Source organism: Numenius arquata, chromosome 1 (genome assembly GCF_964106895.1).
Source record: "Numenius arquata chromosome 1, bNumArq3.hap1.1, whole genome shotgun sequence".
In the NCBI taxonomy this organism is placed as follows: Eukaryota; Metazoa; Chordata; class Aves; order Charadriiformes; family Scolopacidae; genus Numenius; species Numenius arquata.
Window position 1 is genome coordinate 36,776,725 of NC_133576.1, and position 27,305 is coordinate 36,804,029.

The 27,305-nt window shown below is 39.0% G+C and overlaps 1 protein-coding gene across 1 annotated transcript; it reads left to right on the top strand.

Annotated features, from left to right (window-relative positions):
* The first annotated feature begins 8 nt into the window (after positions 1-8).
* Positions 9-26,595, top strand: GABPA (GA binding protein transcription factor subunit alpha). The gene is made up of 10 exons (XM_074168403.1): positions 9-228; positions 3,966-4,066; positions 5,752-5,896; positions 6,795-6,879; positions 12,105-12,350; positions 13,995-14,189; positions 15,006-15,062; positions 18,720-18,860; positions 20,077-20,269; positions 23,625-26,595. The coding sequence occupies exons 2-10, from the start codon at positions 3,990-3,992 to the stop codon at positions 23,851-23,853; spliced, it is 1,368 nt and encodes a 455-aa protein (XP_074024504.1). The 5' UTR covers positions 9-228; positions 3,966-3,989; the 3' UTR covers positions 23,854-26,595.
* Positions 26,596-27,305: the final 710 nt, after the last annotated feature.

Consider the following 27,305-nt stretch of genomic DNA (forward strand, 5'->3'; position numbering starts at 1 on the left):
CCGCCCCCGCGCGGGGGGTGGCGGTCTGGGCGCGCCCTTCCCGCCCGGGCCCGCGCTGGGCCGCGCTGCCCAATCCCCGGCGCGCGACGGTCTCCTCAGGGCGGCGGCGGTGGGGCCGGGACCGCGGCCGGGACCCGCTGGCGCTCCGAGGGCCGTGGCTGGCGGGGAGGCGTTTGTGCGGCCGCTCCGCTTAGGGGCCGGCGCGGCGGCGGACGGTGGCGGCAGCGGGTGAGTGAGCGCGGCGCGGCCTGGCGGCCCGTGTTTTGTTTCCGTTTCTCCCCGGCGCCGCGAGTCTCATTTCCGTTTCGGGTTCAAACAACGACGAGGCGCCGCGGGGAGGAGGAGGAGGAGAGGGGGGGAAGCGGGCGGGGTGGCGGGGGAGAGAACCGGGGCCTGCGGGGAGGAGCGGCCTCGGCGGCCCGACGGCCTGGCTGCGCCGCTCGCCCGCCGGCGGGAGGGCCCGTGGTGGTGGCCCTGCGGACGGAGGGCCGGGCTGGGGTGCCCCGTCTCCCTAGTGGCCTTGGAGCCTCCGGGTTCAGGTCCCGGGAGCGAGAAATGGAGATGGCGGGGAGCGGAGAAGGGCCCCCGGGGCAGCCCGGCGGAGCTGGTGGGCCGGCGGCGGGAGGGGGGCGAAGTCCTCCTGCCGTCGCGGCTGGGGGAGAATCAGGCAGTCCCGACCGAGGTCTCCGAGTCCTCCCCGGGGCGTAAAAACTTACTACTCCGCTCGTAAAAAGCCTTATTTTGGGGTGGAAACGTATGAGGGTATGTGGAGTCTCACGTAGTTTGCTTCCTGGTGTTTGGCCAGGTGCGTGCTGCACAACCACTTCTCCGAGTCCGTTTTTTTTTCCCCCTAACTTCTAACTATTGATAAGGAAGGAAAACGCTTGAAATCTGGCATGACTCCACCGTGCTTAGAGGTCCACTGTCTTAAATCCCAACTGGCTGATAACTTGCAAAAGCTGATTCGTAAAGGATGGGTTGTCTGCTTTGTTACCCAGTTTGTGTTGGTGTTTACCAATTTAAACACTAGCAGGGATGGGTAATACCAAATGCCCTGTGAATACTGGAGTTTCTCAGGAGCACAAGTACCTCCGGTGATTTGGCTTCCGTATCAGTTGATAATGCACAGGGGCTCCAGTCATTGCCCCCATTTCACAATTACCTGGTAGGGTAACAAACGTTAATTTTACCAGTAAAGTTTGTGTCCCTATCGTGATGGGCTTGTTACTTGCTTAACTCCTTGTGTTCCGGGGAAAAGAAAATACAGATCTTAGCGGAACAACGAGGTTTCTCCCCTGACTGCAAATGCCTAACTATACCAGATACTGGAGTTAGCACTGGGCTGTTGTGCAGGGGAAAAAAGGCTTTGTGAACAGGTGCCTTCTCTTAGGTTAGTCGAGGTCTGTGTTGGGCAATGTGGTCAGATTCCTTCTTGGGTAACAGGTAAGTCTCAGGGCTTTCTAGGTTGAAGGAAAAATAAAAACAGAGATCAGGAGGCTGTAACTTTCAAATCAAGCACATTTTTCTATGTTCCTCCAAACAAATGCTGCTGCTGTGGTATTCCTACCATCTTGAACCTCCTTGCAAACCAGGCTGAGTTCTTGTATTTCTCGGTAGCCTTCAGGGAAGGCTCAGGAAGCTTAGTCCCGCCTGAACCTATGTACACTTTCAATCTCTGCATCATCCTGTTGCAAGAAATTTTTCTAAACTTGGTGTGAAATGTTTATGTCGTCAGGAGTCTCTCTATTTTGCATAGGAAAGACAAAATAATTTTCCCCATTAGGTTTCTCTGAACTGTTAGTGACTTCACATGTTTCCATAATATTATTCTTCCTCTTTCCACCCGTCATCTCCCTTGCTTGCATCTGTGTTCAATGGAACCATCTTTCTTCCTCTTTCTGTGCCTGTGCTCCCTTCTCCTACCTCCCCCAGGTAATCAGAAATGTAGTAGAGCCTGTGAGATGCAACCAGAAACCACCTTTAAAGAATGAACAGTTACTCATCCAGCTGCCAATTTGGAGTCCAATCCATAGGGACTTCAAAACATCTTACTCAATTCTATACCATTATTATACTGGTATAATATCTGCTCACTGTGCATCACTTTGCATTTACCAATATTGAATATTTTCTGCCAGAAATCATTCAAGATGGTAAGTTATTTCAGCCTGTCTGCAGAGTTTTCTCAATAAATAACTTACAAATGCATCAAGGAACAGAAATCCTAGCCTAGCCCCTTTTGTGACCTTACTGGTAAACTCTCTTCCTCACAAAAAAAATGTTAACTTATTCTTGTTGTTTTGGGATTTTCAATCTGATTGCTAATACAGGAAAAATTTTCCCCCTTTTTTAGGGTACCAGTTAGCTGCTTTGGGATTTTTCAATAGGAGACTTTGGTCAAACCTTAATTTTGAAAAATCTTTTTAACAGTTAACCAGATCACCTGTAACCATGCAGTTGTCATTTTTTCAGATATTTAATTAAGCTTGTCTGTATTCTTCAGAAGTGGTGTTTCATTCTTCCCCCTTTATTGTGAAGATGATATACGAGATTAAGTGATACAGAGATTGCACTCCCAGGATTCTGTTCAGTGGATGCTACAATTTCAGTTCAGCCGACCCTACTCTGGCAGTTAGGGGGTTTTCATGGAGCCAGATCTGTGAGCAGAACACATTCTGGTTTTGTTTCTAGCAGTGAGATACGAGGTGCACCTGATGAGGTGCTGTTACTTCCTGTCTAACCCTGGTAGATTCTTATAGATTGACATCAGATGCAGCACTTGATTTCTTAAAAACTAATTTTACGTAAGAATTTTTGAAGGATATAATAAGATGAGCAGTTTGAATTTCTTTTAACCTTTCCTGTAAAAACTGTACAACTTGGTTACAATTCTGATTGAGAAGTTTTAAAGTTTAATAAATTCCCTGTCTGTAAGAAATTCACTTATTAACAGTTGGATTTGGGATAGACTATTTCCTGGGAAAGAATGATTCCAGGATAGAAACCTTGCTAATCTGTTCTGTTGTGGATATTTAAGTAGCAGCTTGTTTTGCTTTTTCTAATGTGATTTTCTCCTCTGTACTCCTACTTACTTCACCTTTTCCTATAAGTTAGTGGTGTTATTTATTGTAAACCGTTAATTTGGCCCAGTTCTCTATCATATGTATTTCATACTTACAGTGAATGGGATGCTCAGTGAAACACGACAGTATTATACAAACTATGTCTTTACAGACCCAAATGCTGTAATTCTTTCTTTCCCCCTTATGTTCCGATAGATTCCAGTGTTCTGCAGGGTATGAAAATCTGCAGCGTCAATGAGAATATCGTCACAGAATAGTTTTCCTTTTAATTGCTAACATACTGCATTAATTTGGGACTTAGCATGATGCGTTCACTACGTACCTATCATCAAGTGGTTGCCCGTGAGAGGGATGGGTGGAGGATAGGACAGTCAATAAACACTTCATGGTCGAGTTTATTTACCTGTGAGGAAATAATGAATCTTCTCTCTAGCCTCCTGTTGCAGCATTTTATGTAAAAAGCTGCTTAAATTTATAAACAGCATCTTTTGGCCTTGCTAGGAAGGTGGTAGGTAGCTGAATCTAGATGGAAAAATAACACTTAACTTTCAAAGAATTTTCAGAAGTTTTTGCAACGAGCCACTAAAAGCTGTAGCTGGCCCATAACAGAAACATCCAGTAAATTTGGATGCCTCCAAGAAAATTAGGCTTTGGGCTCTGTGCTAATGTCTATTTATAGTCCAGGATTTGCCCCTGGAGTGTTTATTTGAGGACCAGGTATTGTCATCTGTTTTGTGAAATCTGTATTAGCTTTTGGCTTTATTTTTTAGGTGAATTCTTGTCTTTAAAAAGCTATCCTGGTATTTGATTTAAAACATGTCAACCCACCATCCAGTTTTGTTTGTCTGTGACTTACCAAAAAAAATTCTTTTCTATTCATAGCTCTGTACTTAAGAAATTTTAGCCATGACTAAGAGAGAGGCAGAGGAGCTGATAGAAATAGAAATCGATGGAACTGAGAAACAGGAATGCACTGAAGAAAGGTACGTACTGTCTTTGCTTTTTAGGGTGCTTAGGTTGCAATTTATTTATTTATTTTCTTTAATTGGTTTCAGATTTGTGACTGCACACACTAAGTTTTGTTATTCAGATTTATTATGGGGTACTGCATAATGCTTCAGAGATGGCCATGAGATGGATTTCAGAGATGAAATAAGTGCAAGTGTTTTCTAGCTAGACAGAAGAGCTAACTTTGAACTGGCAGAAGTAACTGGCTCAGTCTGATCTCCATAATCACGATGTTGATTGTTTCCAGTTTTTCAGCTTTCTTGCTGGATATGAAATTCTTCGTTTTGCTTGTGCTCTCTTCAGTTTTCATGCTTCGTATCTAATTAAATGGTGGTTTTCTTGAAGTGGAACTGTAGCCACTATAGGAAACTAATATAGTGCTATCGTATTTTTCAATCTTAATTGCTTAAATCCCAAACCATTTTGCTTATCTCTTGCTACAGTCTTAGTAGTTCTCCCCTGCTTTCGTGTACATAGGAATATGTCTATATGTACATGTTGCAAACCTTTCAGCTTCAGTGTATCCTTCTGTAATTGAGATGAACCTTGCAGTTTCTCGACACCATTGCTTTACCGTTATACAGGGTCATTTGTTTTTAACAGGCCAGAAATGATGTTCTGTATCTATTGATTATATTGTTATTAGGATCATTGAAATTGTAGATACCAGTCTGATATCCTTTGACTTAATTACCTCAATCTGGTTTATTCATAATGTTTCCCTCCTAATTTTTACGACTTTTTGGAAGCACAAAGAGGCAGTTAATGTGTTGGATAGAAATAGCTGAGGCTGGTAGGTGACTTGCTCTTTAAGAACCTGTTTTGGAGAACTGATTCAAAACTGCTTATTAGTTTCTTCTTATTCTGAGCTCCTTGTATATTTTCACTACTTTACAAACTGACTGTGTCTGTATACTTTCTGATTTCGTTCTGTGTAAGTGTAGAGAGACCAACTGTCTAGGGTCATTGTTAAGATGCGAATCCCATAACACTGATGCTTCTGAAAGCCTACGCCAACACTGTCATCATTTTAGTGCAGGGCAACCATGGCATGTGACTGTTTCCTTCAGGGCTCCATGTTGCTGTAGTTCCTTCTGGTTGTCTCTTGTATGTGTTAAGCTTACCCATGTGCTGACCAGTTAAAAGACACGGACAATTGGTCTGCATGAGAGTCAATATTTTTTCCTTGTTTGTTCCCTATCTGCTAAGTTTCTGTGTTTGTTTTTCTTTTAAATATATATAAAAAATATATACATATATACACTATATACGTAAATATATTTTAAATATATTCTTATCTTTTAAATACAGTCTAGACAAGGCAAATAGAATTAGTCTACATGCAAGTTAATAATGTATAACATACTAATCATGACTTAATCTCTTGAAAACAGTGATCTGAAAATAATCTTGGTATTGAACCTAACTTTTTAACTGCGACAGGGTAAAAGAAGAATTACACAATTGTAGAATCAATGGGACCAAATTCACTCTCTACTCAAGCTAAGAGTTTTCCTGCACGGTATTTAGATTTTAGAGTCAGTGTTACCTTTTATGTAGCTTACCTCTAATGTTTTTTTAAGCTTTCCTATACCTGCTGTATTGCACAAGCTGTATTAACATGTAGGTAATGATTTGTTATATTAATTTGGTATTTAAGCATTGTTGAGCAAACCTACACCACAGCGGAATTTGTGAGTCAAGCTATTGACATCAATGAACCAATTGGAAATCTTAAGAAGTTGCTGGAACCCAGACTGCAGTGTTCCTTGGATGCACATGAAATATGCCTGCAAGATATCCAGGTAAATTGAAATGTTATGAAAGATTTAACCGCTTAATGGAGAACCCTTTTACATACTTTGTCCTTTTCTTCCATTGTTCGTGGAATTCATGCTTCATTTGGTATATTAATTGTAATTAAGAGTTTAATTTTATGCCAGGTTCATTATCATCAGACCATTTAATATGTACACACTATGTATACAAAATGCTTTCAGGGTTCCTGGGGTGAGGGTAAGAGAGAAAAAAAAAAATATCACCTTGCAAGTGAAAGAAGAATGAGGGCAAGGAGAACACTATCTTCTCTTGAGGTAGCCCACAGTATTTGTTGCTGCCTGAACGTTTGTGAGTCTAATCTTGTTTTGAATCTGAATAAAGCGAGAAGGTTTTTTACTATTCAGATGCATAGATAGCAAAACATTACTCAAGAAAGTTTCCCCTATATGCTGTTTCTACAAGCATTGCCACATGTTAGACAGTATAACTGTTTCATGTTGTGTTTAGCTGGATGATTTACTTCTAGTCATAATCGAACATCTGTGGCTTTTCCAGAAACAACAGGGATAATATTGCTTTAAAACCAAGATTTTTCTATGTGTTAAAAACTGAGCAAAGGAACTGTAGATACTTTTCACAAAGTGAAGGTACTTCCAGGTATTGCATTGCTTTTTTAGGTTAAAAAATGTCCCTGTAAGTGAAACTAGCTTAAAAGAACAGTGGTGGGTTTCAAATTCTGATGAAGTTCTTTCAGTCATGTACTGTATCTACATAGTACTGAAAATATTTGCACTCTTTTTCAGAAAATTTGCTGCAGACACTAAGTACTTCAGAAGTTTAAAGTAGAATAAAAGTTTCTTATAAGTGTGATATTGTCTGATAAAAATGTGATACATATTTTTCAATTTTTTTGCTTTTATCAAGCTGGACCCAGATCGAAGCCTTTTTGATCAAGGAGTAAAAACAGATGGAACAGTGCAACTCAGTGTGCAAGTAATATCTAGGCAAGGTAAGCAGTTATGTTCATCTGTTGCACAGACAAATTAATATTGTAGGAGCGCTTGTGAGCAAACCCAATCCCCTGCTATTTGTAACTGTAAAATTGAGAAAATCACTAAATGGTTACATAGCTTCAGAATGTCTCTTTCATTGTGTACTGTGATTATAAGTAGTAGTAATTAAGACAAATGTCGTGGACTGATCTATTCAAAATGTCTTTTATAGCAACTTCATATCAATTTCTAAAACACAAACCAAACAAGACTGGGTCAAATAGTGACAGTTACAATATGAGGCTCTCATTAAGGGTGAATAATTACTCATACCAGGCCAAGTATCTAGGCAAGCAAAAGATTTTTGTCCAGGTAGGTGACAGTTTCATCTTTGTGAGGCAAGTGAGCTTGTGTGCTTGATGAACGATTAGATTGTGAGACTCTATGTAGCTAACTGAAAATTGGTATGAAAGGCTGGGATTACTATCTGTTGTCTGTTTTGTTTGGATGAGAATTTGGAGTAAACTATTGTGACAGAGAAACATTAACCAGGTGGGTAGAGATTTGTTAATGCATAGTTTTTATTTGTATTATCAGGTATGACAGGATTTCCCGTTGTCAAATCCTCAGGAATTAGTAGGTTTATTGTTTTACTTTTTGTCCTGTTCTTCTCTTTTGACCCCTTCATATGTCTGAGTGGAAGGACTGCCACCACTCACTGAAGACAACGTTCATGTTGGGGTCTGGGAACAGCTACAGATGTTTGTTGCCATATTTTAAAGTAAACAGTGGCAGTGAGTTCCTACTGGAGTAAGGTACCTTTGATTATCTGTTTTAAGTTATGTCAGCAAAGCAGATTAGAAAAATTTGGGGAGGACATTTTGTTTTCTTGTGGCTTCAGTGTAGATTAGACAGAAAAAAGCCTTTCTGTTTTGTATTAACAGTAATGTTGACGGTTTGCATTTAATGCTGAGTGTCAGGTGACTACTAGCTTGAATCCTTGGTTCCCCATATGTAACGGGGATTGAACTACCTTTCTGTTTTTTAAAAATAGAATAGAAATATCATTCAGGGAACTAGAATAACTGCTCTTCATTCATGCCCAGTAACTTGTAGTATGCAGTGCTCAGACTTCCAGTTTCAAAAGGATGGAGGTGATAAGTATCTTCATTATTATCTTCCATTTTCTTCCTGTGTTCTTTTTTTTTTCTTCTTTAATGTAAAACTGAGGTTCCTGATCATATAGCATAAGGAGCTTGCATGCGCGCGCGCTCTCTCTCTCAAACGAGTATTAAGTACTTTGATAAAACTTTGGATCAATCTTCAGTGTTGTTTTGCAGGCCATGACACTTAAGCAACTCCTGAGAAATCTGTCTGTTGAAGGCAAGTAAAGTATGGCAGGACAGAATATCAGAAACCAAATAGTGTGAATATGAATAATAAAAGGAAGCTCTTTAGATCACTAAAAGGGAAATGGACTTGTTACTCTGGCTGCAGTGACTGTTTAAGCCAGAGAGAAAAAACAGCTTCTTATGCCATCTGCATATTTTTCCTCTATGGATGAGGTATTGAAAGATTCTTGGTTTATTTTTCCCCAACTTGTGTAATATATAGAAGTCAGCTAGTGGTAATCGGTGATGCTAATCTTTGTGATGGTTTTAGACTCTCTTATTTTTTAAGAGACAGGCTGTTATGTCAGTTTGTGTTCTCTATCAAATTTTGATAAGCCACCTGTAAATTCAAAGGAATAAACACCAACTTAAACATAGTCCACTGTAGTTCTTTTATAGCATTTCATACAAAGGTATCTAAATATAACTTACAGCGGATAAAATATCAGTCCTGTTTATTCTTTTTACTAGAAATACCATTCTGTTGCTCCACCTTGCCTTAACTCCTTTCTCCTGGTTTGAAGAATGGAGATGTATATGGTTTTCCTGCCATTGTGAGAACAGCTGTTTTAGCGGATCCTTGTTCTGTACTGCTCTGAACTAAGCCTCTTGCAAGCCTGTGGAGATCTGAGGAACTGTGTTGTATTGTATGTCAAAGAATTTGAAAAAAAAGCTTTAATTTGGAAGACCTCAATAGCAAATATTTTCGTCTCTTCTTTGTCTTAATCCAGACACAAGTTATATCTGATCAAGGCTTTCTTCTCTCTGACTGTACATAATATCAGATTAACATTTTGTCATCCTTAAGCTGTTTATATGTGGTTTTTTTTCCTTGAGATAATATGATAAAACTGATTCTGACCCTACCTTTAGTTGCTTGCTTACTTTTTTTTTTTTTTTTAAAATAAGAAAAGAAACAAGTAGTGTGGAGGGAATATAAATATTTCTGATTGTAAATTCCAGTACTGGCTGTATGGCATAGGTTGAAATCTTATTTTATAAAACTTTAGAGGTGAAAGTTCTGGCTGTCAGTCTGTCACCTGAAGGAATTTTATATTTCTTTTTCTACTTCCTTAACCACCAGAGTAGAAACACAGTTGAATGGAAGTGCTTGCCACACTTTTTTCAGATTAACTGTGGGAGATGGATACTAGGTTGAAAAGGCTAGAATGAGAGCAGCAATCTCTGACAGCCATTGGTTTGAGTGATAGGAGAGAGACCTGTATTATGGTGGTGGACAGTATAGTTTTGCTTTCTGCTCCTTGTTTGCAAAGTATACAAACAGGTAGCCCAGATAACCTGCTGTTCAAGTCGTTCACATGCCACATACACAAAAAATGAGTCAAGGCCATGTTTGTGAATGAAAAGTGTCTGTAGCTGCTGTTTGTGTTGAGCTCAGTTCTGTCTGTTACACATATCCAAAGCACACCTGCAAGATTAACATTTTCTCAAACAGATGCTATTCCACCTACTTTTTAGACGCTTGACTGACATAAGAGGCTAGTGTCTAGCTGCACTGAGAATTTCTGAGCGTGTGTATGTAGCTGTACTATAGATACTTACACAGATTTTGGGATTAAGTGGTGGCTAAGCGCAAAAGGTTCTTTAGATTTAGATAACTGAAGTCTGAGTGCTGTTTTAAGTGTATAGTTATCTAAGTCTGTAGTGAGTCATTTGACTGTGGTTTCTAAACTGTGTTTTGCAATAACTAGGCTTTTATTATTTTTAGTATGTAATGGAATGATTCATAAGTGTAATGAAACATACTGATTTAGATTAAAGTTACAGTTTGACTAATGTCCTGTCTCTGGCTGTGTCCATTTTAATGGATTTTAATTACTTTAATAGTTTAATACTGTCCATTTTAAGGAAAAAACCCAGGTACATCAGTCTTAACCCTAGTATATGCTCTAGCTTCAGACAATTAGCAGTGAAGGGGCTTGTACTGACAACATCTGGACGTGTCTTGATAGTTATGTCCTTGAATTTTTGTACTTTTTGTACCAGTTTAGACTTCTGGGCATTATCACATTGCGTTCCACAAATTACGTGCTGCACAAGGAAGGCTGGACACCTGTTTTCTTATGCAGTAGGTAAAGGGAGAGATGTGAGAAGAAATGCAGACAAACCCAGTGAATTAATGCTGATCTAATGTTGCAGTAGGTTAGGTAGCAGACTTTTAGTTCACAACATTTTTACTTATAAGCTGATTCTTCTACAGAGATTCATCACTTTGATCTCCATGTTTGCATTATGGATAAAGCAGTATATTCACAGTTCTTTTCACAAGTAGTTATTTGACAGAATTATTTTTTTGAGCAATAGTGAGCTGTTCTTCTCCAGAAGCTTTTAACTTTACTTTCTTTTTTGAAGATCAAAAATAGAATCTTAACACTTGGTGCTTTCCCTTACCCGTTTCTATCTGACTGTAAAACAAGCCTGTGCAGCAAATGTTAATCTTAGATGGCCTAGATAAAACACTCTCCGAAGTAAGGTTCTTGTTTGGCTTTTCTTCGTGTTTGCTTCTTCATCTAATCAACCACTTTCTGATTGTCTACGTCTGTTTTCACTTCCTTAATTTGATACTGCTGCATGTTGTACTTAAAGTCTTTGTGGTGTTCCCTTTCTAATATTTTTATCAAGCTGAATTACTTTTAAGTCTAGAGGAATACTTGTCTGAAAAATACTTGGTTTGTTCTTATTCGTACTACAGGTAAGTACTCCATTTGGTTTCCCTTACAAACTGTGAATAGGTAGTGGGTTTAGCTTTTAAGACCATCACCTACAGAACCTACAATCTCACACTGAACTTTAATATAGGTTAGATGAGAGGGACACAAAGTAATACCTTATGGCACAAGATATTGAAGTTATTCTGGCCATGTGATGTTCTGAGTCCTACTTTAAACTGCCTAAATGTAGTTGAGGTTTTCCAAGTCATGCTAAAATGGATTTTTACAGATTATTTTTTTAAAATGTCCACATTTGATAAAAATCTGTTAAAGAAGTGTAGTTGTTAACTGTTGTTATAATGGAAATATGTCACCAAAAAAAGGAAAGGTTTTTTTCTGTTTAGCATATTATAATAGAAAAATCCTCTATACAATGTCAGAAATTTGGCGAGGCACCAGTTGGAGAAAGCACCATCTCAGAAGACGACAGAGGTGATGATAGAAAGCATTAGTAGCATTACTGAATGTATTCTTTATTGCTGTAGAATAGATACAGACATATCTTGCATCTCCATGGTCTAATATCTTAAATGACAGACATAAAACCAAACCATGAATAGCTGATTAACCTTAAAACATGAAAAATTTTCTAGTTTTCTTTGATCTCATTGTTGAACATGCTGCCTCTTGCAGGGCACTGAAAGAAAATGTTAACTCTTGCATGTAGACCCCAGAGGTAGCAGAGAAATACTGTAATGCCTGAAAGAAATGCCTCTTGGTTGAGGGGAAGAGGTGGATGCTTGTTGTTTTGGTTTTTTGGGGTTTGCTTTTTTCCTGTGGCTCAGTATATTTCTTACAGACCGAAATACTTGTTCTTCATACCCACACACTGAACATCCTGTTCAAGATCTGTGAAATGGATCACCTAAATAGAACAGGGAACTGTAATACCAGAGGAGGAAAAAGGGACAGCTTTGTATTCACCTTAGTAAAGTGTATACTGTATAATATAATACATCATTCTACGTTCCTACACTTGCGGAAATTTCACGATGCTTCTGTGTCATGCTTCTTTTCCAGATATGCTAACACCTATTAATCAGAAATCTTTAAAACGATGGGTTTTGTCATACTTGCATTGCTATCTTTAAGTTTTATGTTTGTTATTTCTATATCTAGGGATAGAGCCCAAGTTAAACATCCTTGAAATTGTGAAGCCTGTGGAGACTGTGGAGGTAGTGATTGATCCAGATGCTCATCATGCAGAGGCTGAAGCTCACCTTGTTGAGGAAGCTCAAGTGATAACCTTGGATGGAACAAAACATATTACAACAATTTCAGATGAGACCTCTGAACAAGTGACACGATGGGCTGCAGCACTGGAAGGCTACCGAAAGGAGCAGGAGCGCCTTGGAATACCCTATGGTAATAACACATGACTCTGTGTGTGTGTGTGTGTGTGCTGAGATGGAAGCTGGTTATTTTGTTCATTTTGGGGGTTGGCTTTTTTTCATAAATTAATTATTATTAATTAATTATTTCATAAATTAATTAATTTTGGTTATATAATTAAAGTGCTCTGATACCTCAGAAGGTTTCTTATGGTGCGGGTAAGTAAAATACAAACACCTCTGCATAAGAAACAGCTAAAGAGAAGTAGAAACAACACTTGTAATAGTTTTATTAAAATAGTGGGTTTTGCTCCGGAACATTTGTATCATTGCAGTTTGTAGAAAACAGTTTTCTGCTTCCTCCCCACCTTAAAAATATGTATGTTAGTAATAAAGCTCTTTTTCATGGGTGTCTGAATTTGAACTAGACTCAGTGCTTGGTGGGGGTTGCCTCTAAAGACACTGAAACAAATTGTTCATAGATCGTGGGATGCTGACTATGGTGTAAAATCAGATTTTGCATGGAAGCTGTACTTGGCTTCAACATAGTGGAAAAAGATGATTCAAATCTGAATATAACTATTCTGCTAGATCGTCTCTTTTGAATTAATGTTGTTACTTAGCAGGCTGCTAATTTAATGTTAGGTTAGAAAAAGCATCTCTGAATGCCTGCTTAGGATTGAGCTGAAACTGTGGGTTTTAGACCTACATCACGTTCAGGAGATTATCCAGCTGAGTTGCTTGTTGTGACTTCCAGAAATGTACTGTCAAGGCGTATTCAGCACATGAAGCTGTAGTATCTGAGCAGACCTGTGAAACGGGAATATATTTAGCAAGTGGAATATTTGGAAGTGTTTAAGAATTCCAGTGAAGTCACAGGTCTTTGCAGGACATGTAGCTCGACAATATTTTTAACATATTTTTGATAAGTAAAGCAATGGATTTTTCATGCTTTTTTGTTGCTCTCACTGGCAAGCATTTCAAAATAGCTTTCATCGTGCTATGTCTGTTGATAACCAGGGATTTGACGCAGAATGTTTGAAGCCAAAAAAAAAAAAAAGAGGCGTATGACTTTGAAAGTTTAATGTCTTTTGTGTCATGGGAGTGCAGAGTTTCCAGGAAAATCATACTCTCTGAGCTGCATGGGTACTTCCCACTTGCCCATCTCCTCTGAGCCTTCTTCCATTGTAGGGGTTTATTCTGCGATTCATGTTTCCACCCTTACGGCTTTAGTCAGTCACACCTCGACTCTGCAAGTATACTGCTCCGCAGTAGATAAAACGTGAATTTTGAATGTAATCCTTCATCATAATCACATGCCGATCAACATATTTGAGGAAGAGCATCCTTGTGTGAGAGAGACTACTCTTTTTTGAAACTAAAGACCTATGGAAAAGGAAAAATAATTATTTTCTGTGTTTGAGAAATGTCAGGCATAGTTCTGATGTAAAAGCTTTTGCTAAAGAAAATCCGATTTTTGCCCTTTCCATCTCCCCACCAAGCCACGCCACTCTGTCAGCATTTTAGGAGGAGTCAACTTTCCATCTGGTCAGATTTGGTCATGGTAACTATGTTTCTTGATGTTATGTATTTACTTTTATGGAAGTTATTATAAAATTGAGCAGGAACCTTGCAGTATATGATGAGGTGATTCGCGTTTTCATCTCTCTTTTCCCAGACCCAGTGCAGTGGTCAACAGATCAGGTGCTTCACTGGGTGGTGTGGGTGATGAAGGAGTTCAGCATGACTGACATTGACCTCAATGCACTCAGTATTCCCGGGCGGGAGCTCTGCAGCCTCAGTCAAGAAGACTTTTTCCAGCGTGTCCCACGGGGAGAAATCCTCTGGAGCCATTTGGAGCTTCTTCGAAAGTGTACGGGAGATTTTTCTGTAACTGATTTTACTTACTCCCCCTCCTCCCTCTTCTCTTTTTTTTTTTTTTTTTTTTTTTTCCCTTTCTGTCTTTAAAGATGAACTCAATTGTGAGCAGTTGTTTTTCTTCTGTTAACTATTGGCAGTAAAAATGAGGGCATCAATACAAGATAACAGGAGGTATTAGTGAGAATGTCTGCTGTTATGAAACATGTCTGCATACTAAACACTGTTTGCCTATCTTTCATCAAACTTCATAGCTAATAGGGAGGAAGTAGTGACTGATGATTCCTCCTTTGTTTTAATAAAGATTTTTAGTTTGTGCATCTCCTGAATTTGACAGTTTTATAATTAAATATTGATTGTAAGTTATTTAATGTACATCTGTGTCATATAGAAGTGAAGATTATTAAGCATAGGCACCAAAATTCTTAGATTGTACAAAACATAACCGATAAGTGATGCATTTTATGTGCATAATACAATAATTTATATGTGCATTTCAGATTTACCATGCGTGGATGTAACTTGGCAGACTAAAAACTATTTCCATCTTAATTTATGTGACATAGCTAAAGGTTTTAGAGGATGGAGAGTGCATAAGATACCTTGAAATTCACTGTGTACATCCTTATTTCTAAAAATTGAATGACAGACATTAAATGTCTCTACTTATAAGACCATGAGCTATTCATGTCTTTTGCAAACTGATACCCAATTTTGACTTTTTTCCTCTATGAAATATGAAAGGTTTTGATCTTCAAGTGGCTTGAAATTTGTGGGTTAAATAAAAACCTTTTTTTTTTCTAATTTGCAGATGTGTTGGCTAGCCAAGAACACTCTGGAGAAATAGCAACTGTTACTATTGATCAGCGTAAGTACTTCTGCCAGCAGTTAATTCACACAATGAACTGTTTGCAGGTTCAGCACTGTACTTTGGTTCAGTGCTATAATAGAATCATAGAATCACAGAATGGTTAGAGTTGGAAGGGGCCTTAAAGATCATCGAGTTCCAACCCCCCTGCCATGGGCAGGGACACCTCCACTAGAGCAGGTTGCTCAAAGCCCCATCCAGCCTGGCCTTAAACACTTCCAGGGATGGGGCATCCACCACTTCCCTGGGCAACCTGTTCCAGTGCTTCACTGCCCTTACAGTAAAGAATTTCCTCCTAATATCTAATCTAAATCTCCCCTCTTCCAATTTAAAACCATTACCTCTTGTCCTGTCACTACATCTCCTGACAGAGTCCCTCTCCAGCTCTCCTGTAGGCTCCCTTCAGATACTGGAAGGCTGCTATGAGGTCTCCCTGGAGCCTTCTCTTCTCCAGGCTGGACAAACGCAGCTCTCTCAGCCTGTCTTCATAGGGGAGGTGCTCCACCCCTCTGATCATCTTTGTGGCCCTCCTCTGGACCCGTTCCAACAGGTCCATGTCCTTCCTGTGTTGAGGACTCCAAAGCTGGACACAGTATTCCAGGTGGGGTCTCACGAGCGCAGAGTAGAGGGGTGGAATCACCTCCCATGACCTGCTGGCCACATGTCTCTTGATGCAGCCCAGGATGTGGTTGGCTTTCTGGGCTGCCAGTGTGCACTGCCGGCTCATGTTGAGCTTCTCATCCACCAACACCCCCAAGTCCTTCTCCTCAGGGCTGCTCTCCAGCCATTCTCCGTCCAACCTGTATTTGTGCCTGGGATTGCCACGTCCCAGGTGCAGGACCCTGCACTTGGCCTGGTTGAACTTCATGCGATTTGCACGAGCCCACCTCTCAAGCCTGTCCAGGTCCCTCTGGATTGCATCCCTTCCCTCCAGCATGTCGACCGCACCACTGAGCTTAGTGTCATCGGCAAACTTGCTGAGGGTGCACTCTATCCCACTGTCCATGTCTCCGACAAAGATGTTGAACAGCACTGGTCCCAGTACCAACCCCTGAGGAGCTCCACTCGTCACAGGTCACCAATTGGACATTGAGCCATTGACCACAACCCTTTGAGTGCAGCCATCCAGCCAGTTCCTTATCCACCAAGTGGTCCATCCATCGAACCCATGACTTTCCAATTTTGAGACCAGGATGTCGTGTGGGACAGTGTCAAACGCTTTGCATAAGTCCAGGTAGATGATGTCTATTGCTCTGCCCTCATCCACCAAGCCTGTGGCAGTATTGTAAAAGGCCACCAAATTTGTCAGGCACAATTTGCCCTTGGTGAACCCGTGCTGGCTGTCTCCAATCACCTCTATATTTTCCATGTGCCTTAGCAGAGATTCCAGGAGGATCTACTCCATGATCTTGCCAGGCACAGAGGTGAGGCTGACTGGCCTATAGCTCCCTGGGTCTTCCTTTTTTCCTTTTTTGAATATTGGGGTTATGTTCCCCTTTTTCCAGTCAGCAGGAACTTCACCAGATTGCCACGATTTCTCAAATATGATGGAAAGCAGCTTAGCAACTTCGTCTGCCAGCTCCCTCAGGACCCGTGGATGGATTTCGTCAGGTCCCATGGACTTATGCACCTTCAGGTTCCTTAATAGGTCTCGAACCTGATTTTCTCCTACTGTGAGCAGTTCTTCATTCGCAGAGCCCTTGTTTTTGCCTTCCGTGACTTGGGCAGTGTGGTTAGAGCCCTTGCCAGTGAAGACTGAGGCAAAAAAGTTGTTTAGTAGCTCAGCCTTGTCCATATCCTGGGAGGCCAGGTCTCCTGTTTCCTTCTGGAGAGGGCCCACAACTTCCCTAGTCTTGCCTTTGTCCCTGACGTATCTGTAGAAGTTTTCTTATTATTTTTGATGTCCCTGGCCAGATTTAGTTCTGCCTGGGCTTTCGCTTGCCTGATCTGGTTCCTGGCCACTTGGACAGTTTCTTTATATTCTGCCCGTTCTACCCGTCCCTGCTTCCACCCTCTATAGGCGTCCCTTTTGGTCTTGAGCTTGTCCAGCAGCTCCTTGTTCATCCACACAGGCCTGCTGGCTATTTTGCCAGACTTCTTTTTTGGGATGCACCTCTCCTGAGCTTGGAGGAGGCGATCCTTGAATACCAGCCAGCTTTCTTGGGCCCTTCTCCCCTCCAGTTCTTTCTCCCACGCTACCCTGCCAATCAGATCTCTCAGGAGACCAAAGTCTGCTCTTCTGAAGTTCAGGGTAGCAAGCTTGCTGCACACCCTCCTCGCTTTCCTATGAATCTTGAATTCTACCATTTCATGGTCACTGCAGCTGAGGCTACCCTTGAACTTGACATTCCCCACCAGCCCCTCCTTGTTGGTAAGGACAGGGTCCAGCACGGCTCCTCTCCTCGTTGGCTCCTCTATCATTTGAAGAAGAAAATTATCATTAATGCATTCCAAGAACTTCCTGGATTTCACGTGCCCTGCTGTGTCGTCCTTCCAACAGATATCAGGGTGGTTGAAGTCCCCCATGAGGACCAGGGTGTGTGAGTGCGATGCTGCTTCTATCTGCCTATAGAGGGCCCCATCCTCCCTGTCACTCTGATCTGGTGGTCTGTAGCAGACCCCTACTGTAACGTCACTTGCCCCTGTTCTCCCTTTAATCCTGACCCATAAGCTCTCTGTCGGGTCTCCATCCATCCACTGTAATACTACAGCATTAGAAAATCACTCAAGAGTAGCTTTCCTTGGTGAGGGGAGGAGGGCATATTTTAAACTTCAAAGCAAAATGTTGGTTTTCTCAATATTTTGTTACTGGCTAAAAGGTGGTGTGTGACCTGAACTATGAAAGTTTCTAACTTTCATTTTGGATGGTGGGTTTTCTGCTCTCTTGAAATAAGCTGTCCAGGATAGATATTTGAGGTCTTGAATTGTTCTGTTTTTTAAGGTTATATATTGCATTAATGAATGGATATATTAAAATGTTACAATTTCAAAAGAAAGTGTTTCCAAAAATTGCAAGGGAGTGTGGAAGAGGGGACTTGTTTAGTAACCGATACTAGAAAAAATACATTAACTTTCTAGTTATTTGAAACTTATTCTTCCAGCTGAAGCAGTGTCGTCAGTTATTACAATGAATCAATTTTCAGAAGACTTGTAAGCAGCTTATATGTTACACATACCGTGTATTATATCTTGGGTTTGTGTTTAGTTAAAGCCACTAGAGTGTGGCGTTTGCATCCTCTTATACCATTGCAATGGAAGAGTATTTAATTGCTGTTTGAATAGCAGGTATGGGGGGTTGTACAGTGACTATAGAGAAAAGTGCATTAGGGTAGATCATATGGGAACAGCAGAAAGATTAAAACAAAGGCATGGGAGGGGTTTTTGTTATGGAAACATGTAATATACATTATAGTAAACTAAAGCTGATGCTTTATCTGTAATGTGACATCTCTGCTATGAGTCTAAACCCACGATTTCCACTGTAAGTGGTAAAAAGTCTTTAAATTTTTCTTAGCTTTATGACTTATATAGTGTGTCTTTTTAGCAAAGAAAAAACTAGCTCCTAGATGTTATGATAATACAGGTAATAAATAATATATGCCTATTTCTGTGCCAGCAATTTATAATTGATGTTCTGCAATGTTCTCTGCTTTACAGCTGTGCAGATTATTCCAGCATCTGTACAGCCTGCTACCCCAACCACCATTAAAGTAATAAACAGCAGTGCAAAGGCAGCTAAAGTACAGAGAGCTCCAAGGATCTCTGGGGAAGATCGAAGTTCCCCTGGGAACAGAACAGGTATCGTCTCCGTTATTTTTAAATGCAAATGCAGTAAACACTCATTAATTTGAATTACAGTTTTGTAGGACGTATCTTTGTTACTCTGTATGTGAGGTTTGCAGAAGGCCATGTGGTATGAAGGGGACCGTAGCTACAAAATATATCCCAAGCACATGCAGACCTGGCAGGTCGATTAGCTCTTGCAGGCACTACGTTAATGTGGTCCCACAGCTTTTGAATCCTGCAGCAAATGAGATGCATAAAATCGTTTTTCTTCCTGTCACTTAACAGTCTGTCCTCTCAAACCACGGCATAGCATTTATTCAAGCTTTTAAATTCTTTCAATTTGCAGAAAGGGGAGAAAATAAACTGTATGTTGTAGAATCCTAGCCTAGCTACTACTTGCTCTACTTGTTTCGCCCCTTGCCCAGTTTGGTGACTTCAGAATTTAGCAAGTTTCAAATTCCTATTTTGTTCAATGAATGCACCTTTTGGAAAACAGAACACTGAAACTGCAGTTTATTTTTGAAATTACTGTTTCCCTTGAATTTTAAACTCCATAAAAGCCTATTATGATATCACTCTTGATTATTAGGCCAAGATTTTATCAGCTGATGTCAGTGGAGAATTCACTGTGTTTCTCCCTTTAGACATTGTCTGCTATCTGTATTTCGTTGAGAGTTTAGAAATTTAACTGCAGATACTTGATTTAAGAAGAAACCTTAATGGTTGGATGTGAAAGATGTTATACCGACTTAAGCTGAAACACCACATTTTTTTGTATTTCTAATATTAGTCTTGAAAATTGGAGACTAAGCTATTTTTTTAAAAAGCAACTTTTATTTTATATATATATATGTGTGTGTGTATATGCCTGAAGAGGAATAAGCAGCTTTTGCTAAATCTGTTCTATTTTATGGATAGATACGTGTCTAAATGACTACTTTTACTGTTATGTAATTTTTTCCCGTAAGTTCTAGGAACAGATTTACGAGAAATCTTGATTTATTTGTTTTTTTCCTCTGTATTCCTCAGTTTCTTTTTTTAAACATTAATACCGACGACTTCACAGGAAAATGTGTACAAAAGAACAGTTGGAAGAAATTAAGTGCAAGTTTCCCTTCTATCATATATTCTATATTGGTCTGCTTTAATATGTTTGTTGAATGTTTAGCTATGAGGGGAATGTAAGAAAGACTAATTGAAATGGATCTTGTTATCCCTGTTTCAACAGGAAACAATGGCCAGATCCAGTTGTGGCAGTTTTTATTAGAACTTCTCACTGACAAAGATGCTCGGGACTGTATTTCTTGGGTTGGTGATGAAGGAGAGTTTAAACTGAATCAACCTGAACTGGTTGCACAAAAATGGGGACAGCGCAAAAACAAACCCACAATGAACTATGAGAAGCTTAGTCGGGCTTTGAGGTAAGAAACTTTAGGAGCTGATCAGATATGAAGTGTTTTGCTTCCGCTTGGCTACTTTATTTTAAACTCTCATAATGCAAGACTTGTGGCTTTTTTAGTAAAGGGATAAACTGATCTTCTGAAGCTACTCCTTCCCATCAGATCATACTAGTCTCAGGGGCATGGTATTTGTTTGGTTTTTTGGTTTTTTTAAAGAAGCTAATACAATAGTTTCTTGAACATTTGAAAATATATTTTCTTCTTTCAAGATTATTGAACACTGACATTATAGTTAATTTGGGTAGCTCAATATTGCTTATTGGGACAGATACAGAAATACATGAATAATGTGAATTATTGACTTATTTTTATATTTTACCATTTACTTGTTCCTGTTCCTCTTGCACTTGTTATGGCATAAAGCAATACTTTCCTGTGATTACATAATTACATTTCTGTATGTAACATAACTTTTTTTTTAAGTTAAAATATTAATTGATCCGTTTCATTATCCTTATGGTAGGGATGTTAAATTAGAAAATGAAGTTGACAGGTAAGTTTTAATTGTTATGATTCCAACATAGTAAACTTTTATCGTCTGAAGAAATGGAATTGTCTCAGGCTGTCTTCATTCCATTATGATTTGGTACTTGGTACAAAGATCCCTTTGGTAAAAGGGACTTGTATTATTGAATCACTGTAGGTGATGTGCTTGAGGAGGGGGAAGAACGCAAGTAGCTGAATTTTAGACTTTTTTTACCTGGTTGTTTTGGCCTCTGGAATCATTTGACGATTCATCGAAGTTCTCTGAAACCATTAGGACTGAACTTCTAATTTCTTATTCTGGTATCAATAAATCTAGTTCTCTTGATTAGTTTTCAAGAAAGGCATTTATTGCCTACTCCTGCAAATTATTTAAGCAGTTTTAAGAATTATATTGCTGAAGTGGTGTATGGTTGAAGTCTGAGATCTAAGATTTACTTTTCAGCATTTCCACTTTTGGTTACACTATTTTTCTAAAAGGAATTAAACTCATCTAGCATTAAAAAAATTTAAAAGTCAACTTCTATTTAAAAATACCTGTATGGTAAAGTTACCATATTCTGGCTTTCTTTAGTCTTTTAGGGAAGATTTAAATAACATCAATATTCATAATGCTGAATGAGTACTTTTACTGGGGTAGAGCAAAGTCTAGAAGCCCATGACTGGCACAGAGTCAGTAGAGAATGACTGCTCAGTTATCTTATTTACATGAATGGGAGGCATCAGAAGAAACTGGCAGGCACCAGATACATAGCTTAACTATACCCTTTCATTTTAATTTGTGCCTAACTTACTTAGGCACAGTATTGTGGATGCCGGAATTACTTTATGAGTTTGGAAGAAAGTGGACAAATTAATGAAAAAGAAATATTTTGAAGGATATTAAGTATGGGATGATGCACCTTCTAGACATCCCTGAGCCCCAGATCATTGAAAGCAAGGAAGAGTGTCATTATGTGCTTACTCTACTCTCATGCTTTTCCTTAGGCATCCCCTTTTGGTCTGTTGGAGTCTATATCCTGTTCTAGTTAGATCTTTAGTCTGGTCTTGTATGGCTGTTCTTGCATTATTTATATATATATTAAATTAGAATGCTACTTTTATAGGATCATAGAATCCCTCAGGTGAGAAGGGCCTCAGGAGGTCTCTGGTCCAACCTCCTGCCCAAAGCAGGGCCTTTCTAGTAGAGCTGCTTCCCAGCCTGTATTGCAATACCTGTTTTTGTGAATCTATGCATTTGTGTACTGAAGGTATATGTGAAAACTTTCTGGGAACATAAACATTATGTAAATGATGCTAATGTTTTTTGGGTTTTGTCAACAAGCTCCACAGAAGATCTCAAAGCCAGCTGAGGAACTTTAGAATAATGTTCTTATCACTGGGATATTAGAGAGATGTCTGCACAGTAATTTGCATAAATCACTATTAGAGAAGTTTTGCATTTATATTTTAGTCGCAGAATTACAGAAATCACATTTCTCAATGTTGTCATTTTGGCAGCTGCATCAATATTGACATGTTTTCTAACACTTGAATGTCTGAAGGGATATTTAATGCCTCTTGCTACTCCCATGATAAACACTGTTGTCAAGCTAAAGTTTTAATAAAAGAAAAATGGTAATGTTTTGTTTACTAATGTACTGAAATTACTGTGTCAATTGTTGATTAATACAGAAAATGTTGTTGATATTATTGGGAAATGTGCTAGATCTTCTGCCCAGGTGTAGGAAAACCAAGCTGTATAGAAACTAGGGCAGGGTGAAAAAAGCAAGAGCAGCTTTTTTTGTTACACATGCCTTGGTAAATTTTCTAAAATCAACATTTGTTTAACTATCCAGTAAGGAAGTAAGACTTGAAGAAAAATAATTGATTTCTTGCACAGTTTTCCATTAAAGCTAGAAGACAAAAGTTAGTCTTTTAATTGACTTAATTTTACTGGTGAATGAGAATATTCTTTGCTTTACAGGCATGTCACTCAGGACTGAGCTTTAGACAGTCAAGAAATCTGGGCTAGTTTGTGTGATGGGCTGATTTGTGTGATGATTTTGAGGAATTAAATTGGGGGGGGCGTGATTTGTTTTCTGTGGTTTGGGTTTTTTGGTTGGTGTGGTTTGGGGGATTTTTGATTGGTGGTCTTGTTTTGGGTTTTGTTTTGGTTTTTTTGTGGGGTTTTTTGTTTGGTTGGTTGGTTTAGTTCTCTTTCAAATTTATCACAAGCTTGTCAGGTCCAAGTTATGTCCCAGCCACTTGGGTTTTTTAACGAGAAATGTCACAGGCATTCTGTTAAATGCCTGTAGTGAGACAAGAACAGCAATAGAACTGTAAAATTCTAACTTCTGTTCTGTTGGTCTTACCTGAAGATTTATGTCTCTGGAGTACAGTGGGTCATACGGACTTTATGATACCTTTACTGCATTTGTGCTCAGTCTCTTCTGTGACACAATGTAAAAGGTATTCATAGTTATAGAAGTTACTTTTAGCTGTAAATAAAGGCAAAAGACGTAGTTTTGCCAGCATATGAGGTATACACGAGTATAGAAAACAAATCTGAGACAAGACAAAACAATCCTCAGCTGTTTTTAAACTGCTCAGAGACCTTCATTTCTGAACTGGTGCTTACTACAGTTTATAAAATAGTTACTGTGTTTTGTTTCTCCTTAATGTATCAAGATACAGGAACAACTTTCAGCTCTCTTTCTTCAGTATGTGAAATTATATGAGAATCATGATGAGAAAAGATTGGTATTTTGGCCTCTGAGTGACCTTAAGTAAATGACTGATGTGTATGGAAGTTACTGAAAATTTAGTCTTTTTTTCTTTTTTCTTTTTACAGGTATTACTATGATGGAGACATGATCTGCAAGGTGCAAGGCAAGAGGTTTGTGTACAAATTTGTCTGCGACTTGAAAACTCTCATTGGCTACAGTGCAGCAGAGCTGAATCGGTTGGTCACGGAATGTGAGCAGAAGAAACTAGCCAAGATGCAGCTCCATGGCATTGCACAACCGGTTACCGCAGTGGCACTAGCTACAGCATCCCTGCAAACAGAGAAAGATAATTAAGCACTAGGACCTGAAAGTGGGAGCCTGAGGCCTTTCCTATATAATCAGAGCAGTTGCTGCTCTTACCTTTATCAGAATTGGAAACTTCTTTTGTTTCTTGACAGTACAGTATAGTGCATGATTTTCTACCAAGAACTGGGACTCGCATAAATTTGGATCTTTTAACAGCATATATTTCAGTATAAGTTAAGGGATCACCACAACTTCTGCAGCTTTGATTCAGGGCCTCTGTGGTAAGCGATCTGAAATTGGTGAGAAAGGTTCAACTGGTCAATGCTCTGTGTCCGCAGCTGTACAAAACAATTTTTGCAGCGCTTTTAACAAAAATGAAGTACCTACAGCGAGCAGGCTGGTCAGTTGTCTGAACTCAGTCCTCTCCAGTCTTTTGTTCTCTGCTGAACTACCAAATGGCGTTTGATGCTTTCAAAGTTAAACATGCTTATTATTCTCATTTAATCAAGCAGAGCCGAAAGACGCATTAAACGATACAAAGCATCAGGTTCTTAAAATAGCTTCTGTGTTTTATAAGCAAAGGAAACTAAGACTAGACCGAGCTGAAGATCAGTGCTGAAGAAGGAGATCCAGGTTTAGATCTGGCTTAGGTGAAAAGCCAATTATGAGTATTTCATTGTAATATGTAGATAATATGCATATATGAGGGCAAGTACTTACCTGTTCTGAAAGACATTGTTAACGCTAGCCATTTAGCAAAAAACAAAGATAAACTTCTCCCCTGCTACCACCCCCCATCAGGTGATTTGAAAACTTGAAAAAATAGCCCTCGCCCAAAGAGTAGTTTGTTTTGGTGGGGGGTTTTATTGCTCTTCTGCAAGGTGCTTATGCCTGCACAGTAGTCAACCTTAGGAACTGAAGACTTAAGTTAATCACAGTCAGTAGTCCCTGGTTAGAAAAAAAATGCAAGTTGAAAATAGTTTTACAGAGAACCGAAATTTGATTTCCAAATTATTGTACAGTCTGACATATATTAAAATACAAAGATGTCTTTTTTATTTAAAATTAATTTCTTGCTGAACTTCAAGTGATGTTTTTGAAGCTTCATAAGCCAAATGCATGCTCCAGAGTTGGGTGCAATTTGAAGTCTGGATGATGAATAGGAATAATTGGAATGTATCCTGAAATCTGAGATATGGAGAGTACTTCATGCAAACCTATATGTGCAGTAAAAAGTAGGTTGCAACTTTTGAGCTTCTGTACTGATGCCTATTAGACTTTTTCTTTTCATGGGTGAAAATGGTGCAGCTTCCGTTTTGCCGCTACATTGTTATTAAACAGTATAAATATTACGTCACCATGCATATTTTCCAACATTATGTAAGAGAAAACCCCCTCTGGTAACACTGAACAATTAAAATGCAAATGGATAAGGGAAAACCTTTAGTTCTATGAGGGATGGAGCTACTCTTAAACTTTAAATCAAAAGTGCTCGTACAGTGAGGTCCTAAACATACAATGTGTTTATGCTGGGCAGGGAGAGCACTAGACTGTTGCTCTTGATCTGGAAAGGAACGGTCGTACTTGCAGGCAGAGGGCAAAGAACACAGAAAGAAAACTTACGTTTATTTTAACGATGCATTGAGGACAAAGCTTTTTGTTTATAGGTGGATGTTCATCTGCAAATAGCTTTTGCTTAACTAGAAATCTTGCATGTAGTTAGTTATAGCTTACTTTTTTCATCATCACCACGATTATAATTTTGGGAGTTTTTTGCCAGATTCTTTCAGTAACTCTTAATGTTGTTTTAACTCTTGAGCTCTTAAAGCACTCCATCTACTGAGCATGCTGGGTTTATTTTGTTTTTAAAAAAATCTCAAGCCCTGAGCACAATGTGTAAATGCATCTGTCATAAGAGGTCAACCATTAATCCATTTATTACTGTTACAGTCATCTGGTTCCACCAGCTGGCAAATGTTTGGGGTGACGTATGCAAATAGATGCAGATTTGCTTGCTGAGAATAAGATGAAGCTGATAGTTGGGTGGCAGCAGCTTTGTATATACCACTGCTCCGTTACTAAACAGAAGTCCGATACAAATCACTAGTTATATTTAGCAGAGTTCATGAGGGGTCTTTTTAGTCAAAATACAGTACAAAAAGAAGAGAAGCTTAAAATACTAGCTTTCTAGGTCAAACTGGACTGCGGGAGGATAAACTAACAGCAAAATTGAAATCTAATATCAATACTTTATCCCCTTGAATGTTTTTTTGTCACATAAGCCCTCTAGGGGAAGCTTCTGATATCACACTTTCTTTGTAAATAAATCTGATTATTACTTTGCAGCTTTTCAGTAGGTATGATAGTCCTTTGGGTTCTTTGTTGTGGGATCATCTGCTTTTCCACTGTGTTCTAATTAGTAAAGAAGGAATCTTTCAAAGAGTATAAAATCACTGTCACATTCTCTGTAGTGGAGGGAGAAATCTGTGACTAACTTGATGTCTTCAATAAAATAAAAGATGTAGAATATATTGTCAAAGGTTGTTCTGTTGCTGCCAGAAAGAAAACATAGAAAGAATATTCCCAATTTTTTGTAAAATGGAAGGTTTTTTGCATACTTTTTACTCTTTAAATAAAGACACTTATACTCTGCTAATAATTATGTATTTCTTTTGTGGTTTGCATTTTTTTTTTGGTAATTTTACATGAAACAATTATTTTCTATTTTTACTCTGATAAAATATTTGTGCATAAAATGTCAATATAGTAAAATAAAAATGTTATACATCTAATGCCTGTTGACTTCTTAATTTTCCGGAAAGCCGTTTGTAATGTCATTCAGGTGCAACCAGTTTAAAGATTAATACCTGCACTTTATTCTCATGACTTGTAAGATCACAGACTCGTTACAGGAAGAAGGCAGACTGTCTTATTTTCTGAAGATGCATTTTCTCTGGCTCAGGACTTGTCTACGTGTTTCTACTTTTAACCCAGAATTCGTTGTCCTTCGTTACTGTAACAGTTTTCTCTAACATCTTAATTGTAGGTCTCAAAATGGTGCTTTGATAAAAATAATGATGGAAACTTAGCAGTAGGGTGAAATGTAGCCCTGTAAAATAGTTTGGTTTATGCTTTTAGGTGTGTTTAAATTGGAAAGGTTCATGTTGATCTATAAACTCTGGACTTTGTTTCATTCTTGTAAATAGCCCCGCATGTTTCATGTGGCCCCGCTAACTCAATTGTTAGTACTGTCCTCGTTAAAAAGAAGATAAAATTCTGATTATACTGGTGTTACCTTATTTTTAGATCGTGTGTCACTAGAAATATTCTCATTATACCTCTGAACTCCACCATCTGGACTGTCGAATTCAAGACTGAAATATTTTGTCATCTTTAAACCTACCAGATCACTTGATTTCAAAATGTTTATGTTTAGCTCAGCAGCAACAGCGTGTAATGGACGGAAAATGATTTTTAGAGCATTTCAGTAACTTGTTGGC

Coding starts and splice junctions, on each gene's coding strand:
- GABPA (XM_074168403.1), top strand. CDS start 3,990: ATGACTAAGAGAGAGGCAGAGGAGCTGATAGAAATAGAAATCGATGGA. Junction 5,897..6,794: donor TATGCCTGCAAGATATCCAG/GTAAATTGAAAT, acceptor GCTTTTATCAAG/CTGGACCCAGATCGAAGCCT. Junction 14,190..15,005: donor TTTGGAGCTTCTTCGAAAGT/GTACGGGAGATT, acceptor TCTAATTTGCAG/ATGTGTTGGCTAGCCAAGAA.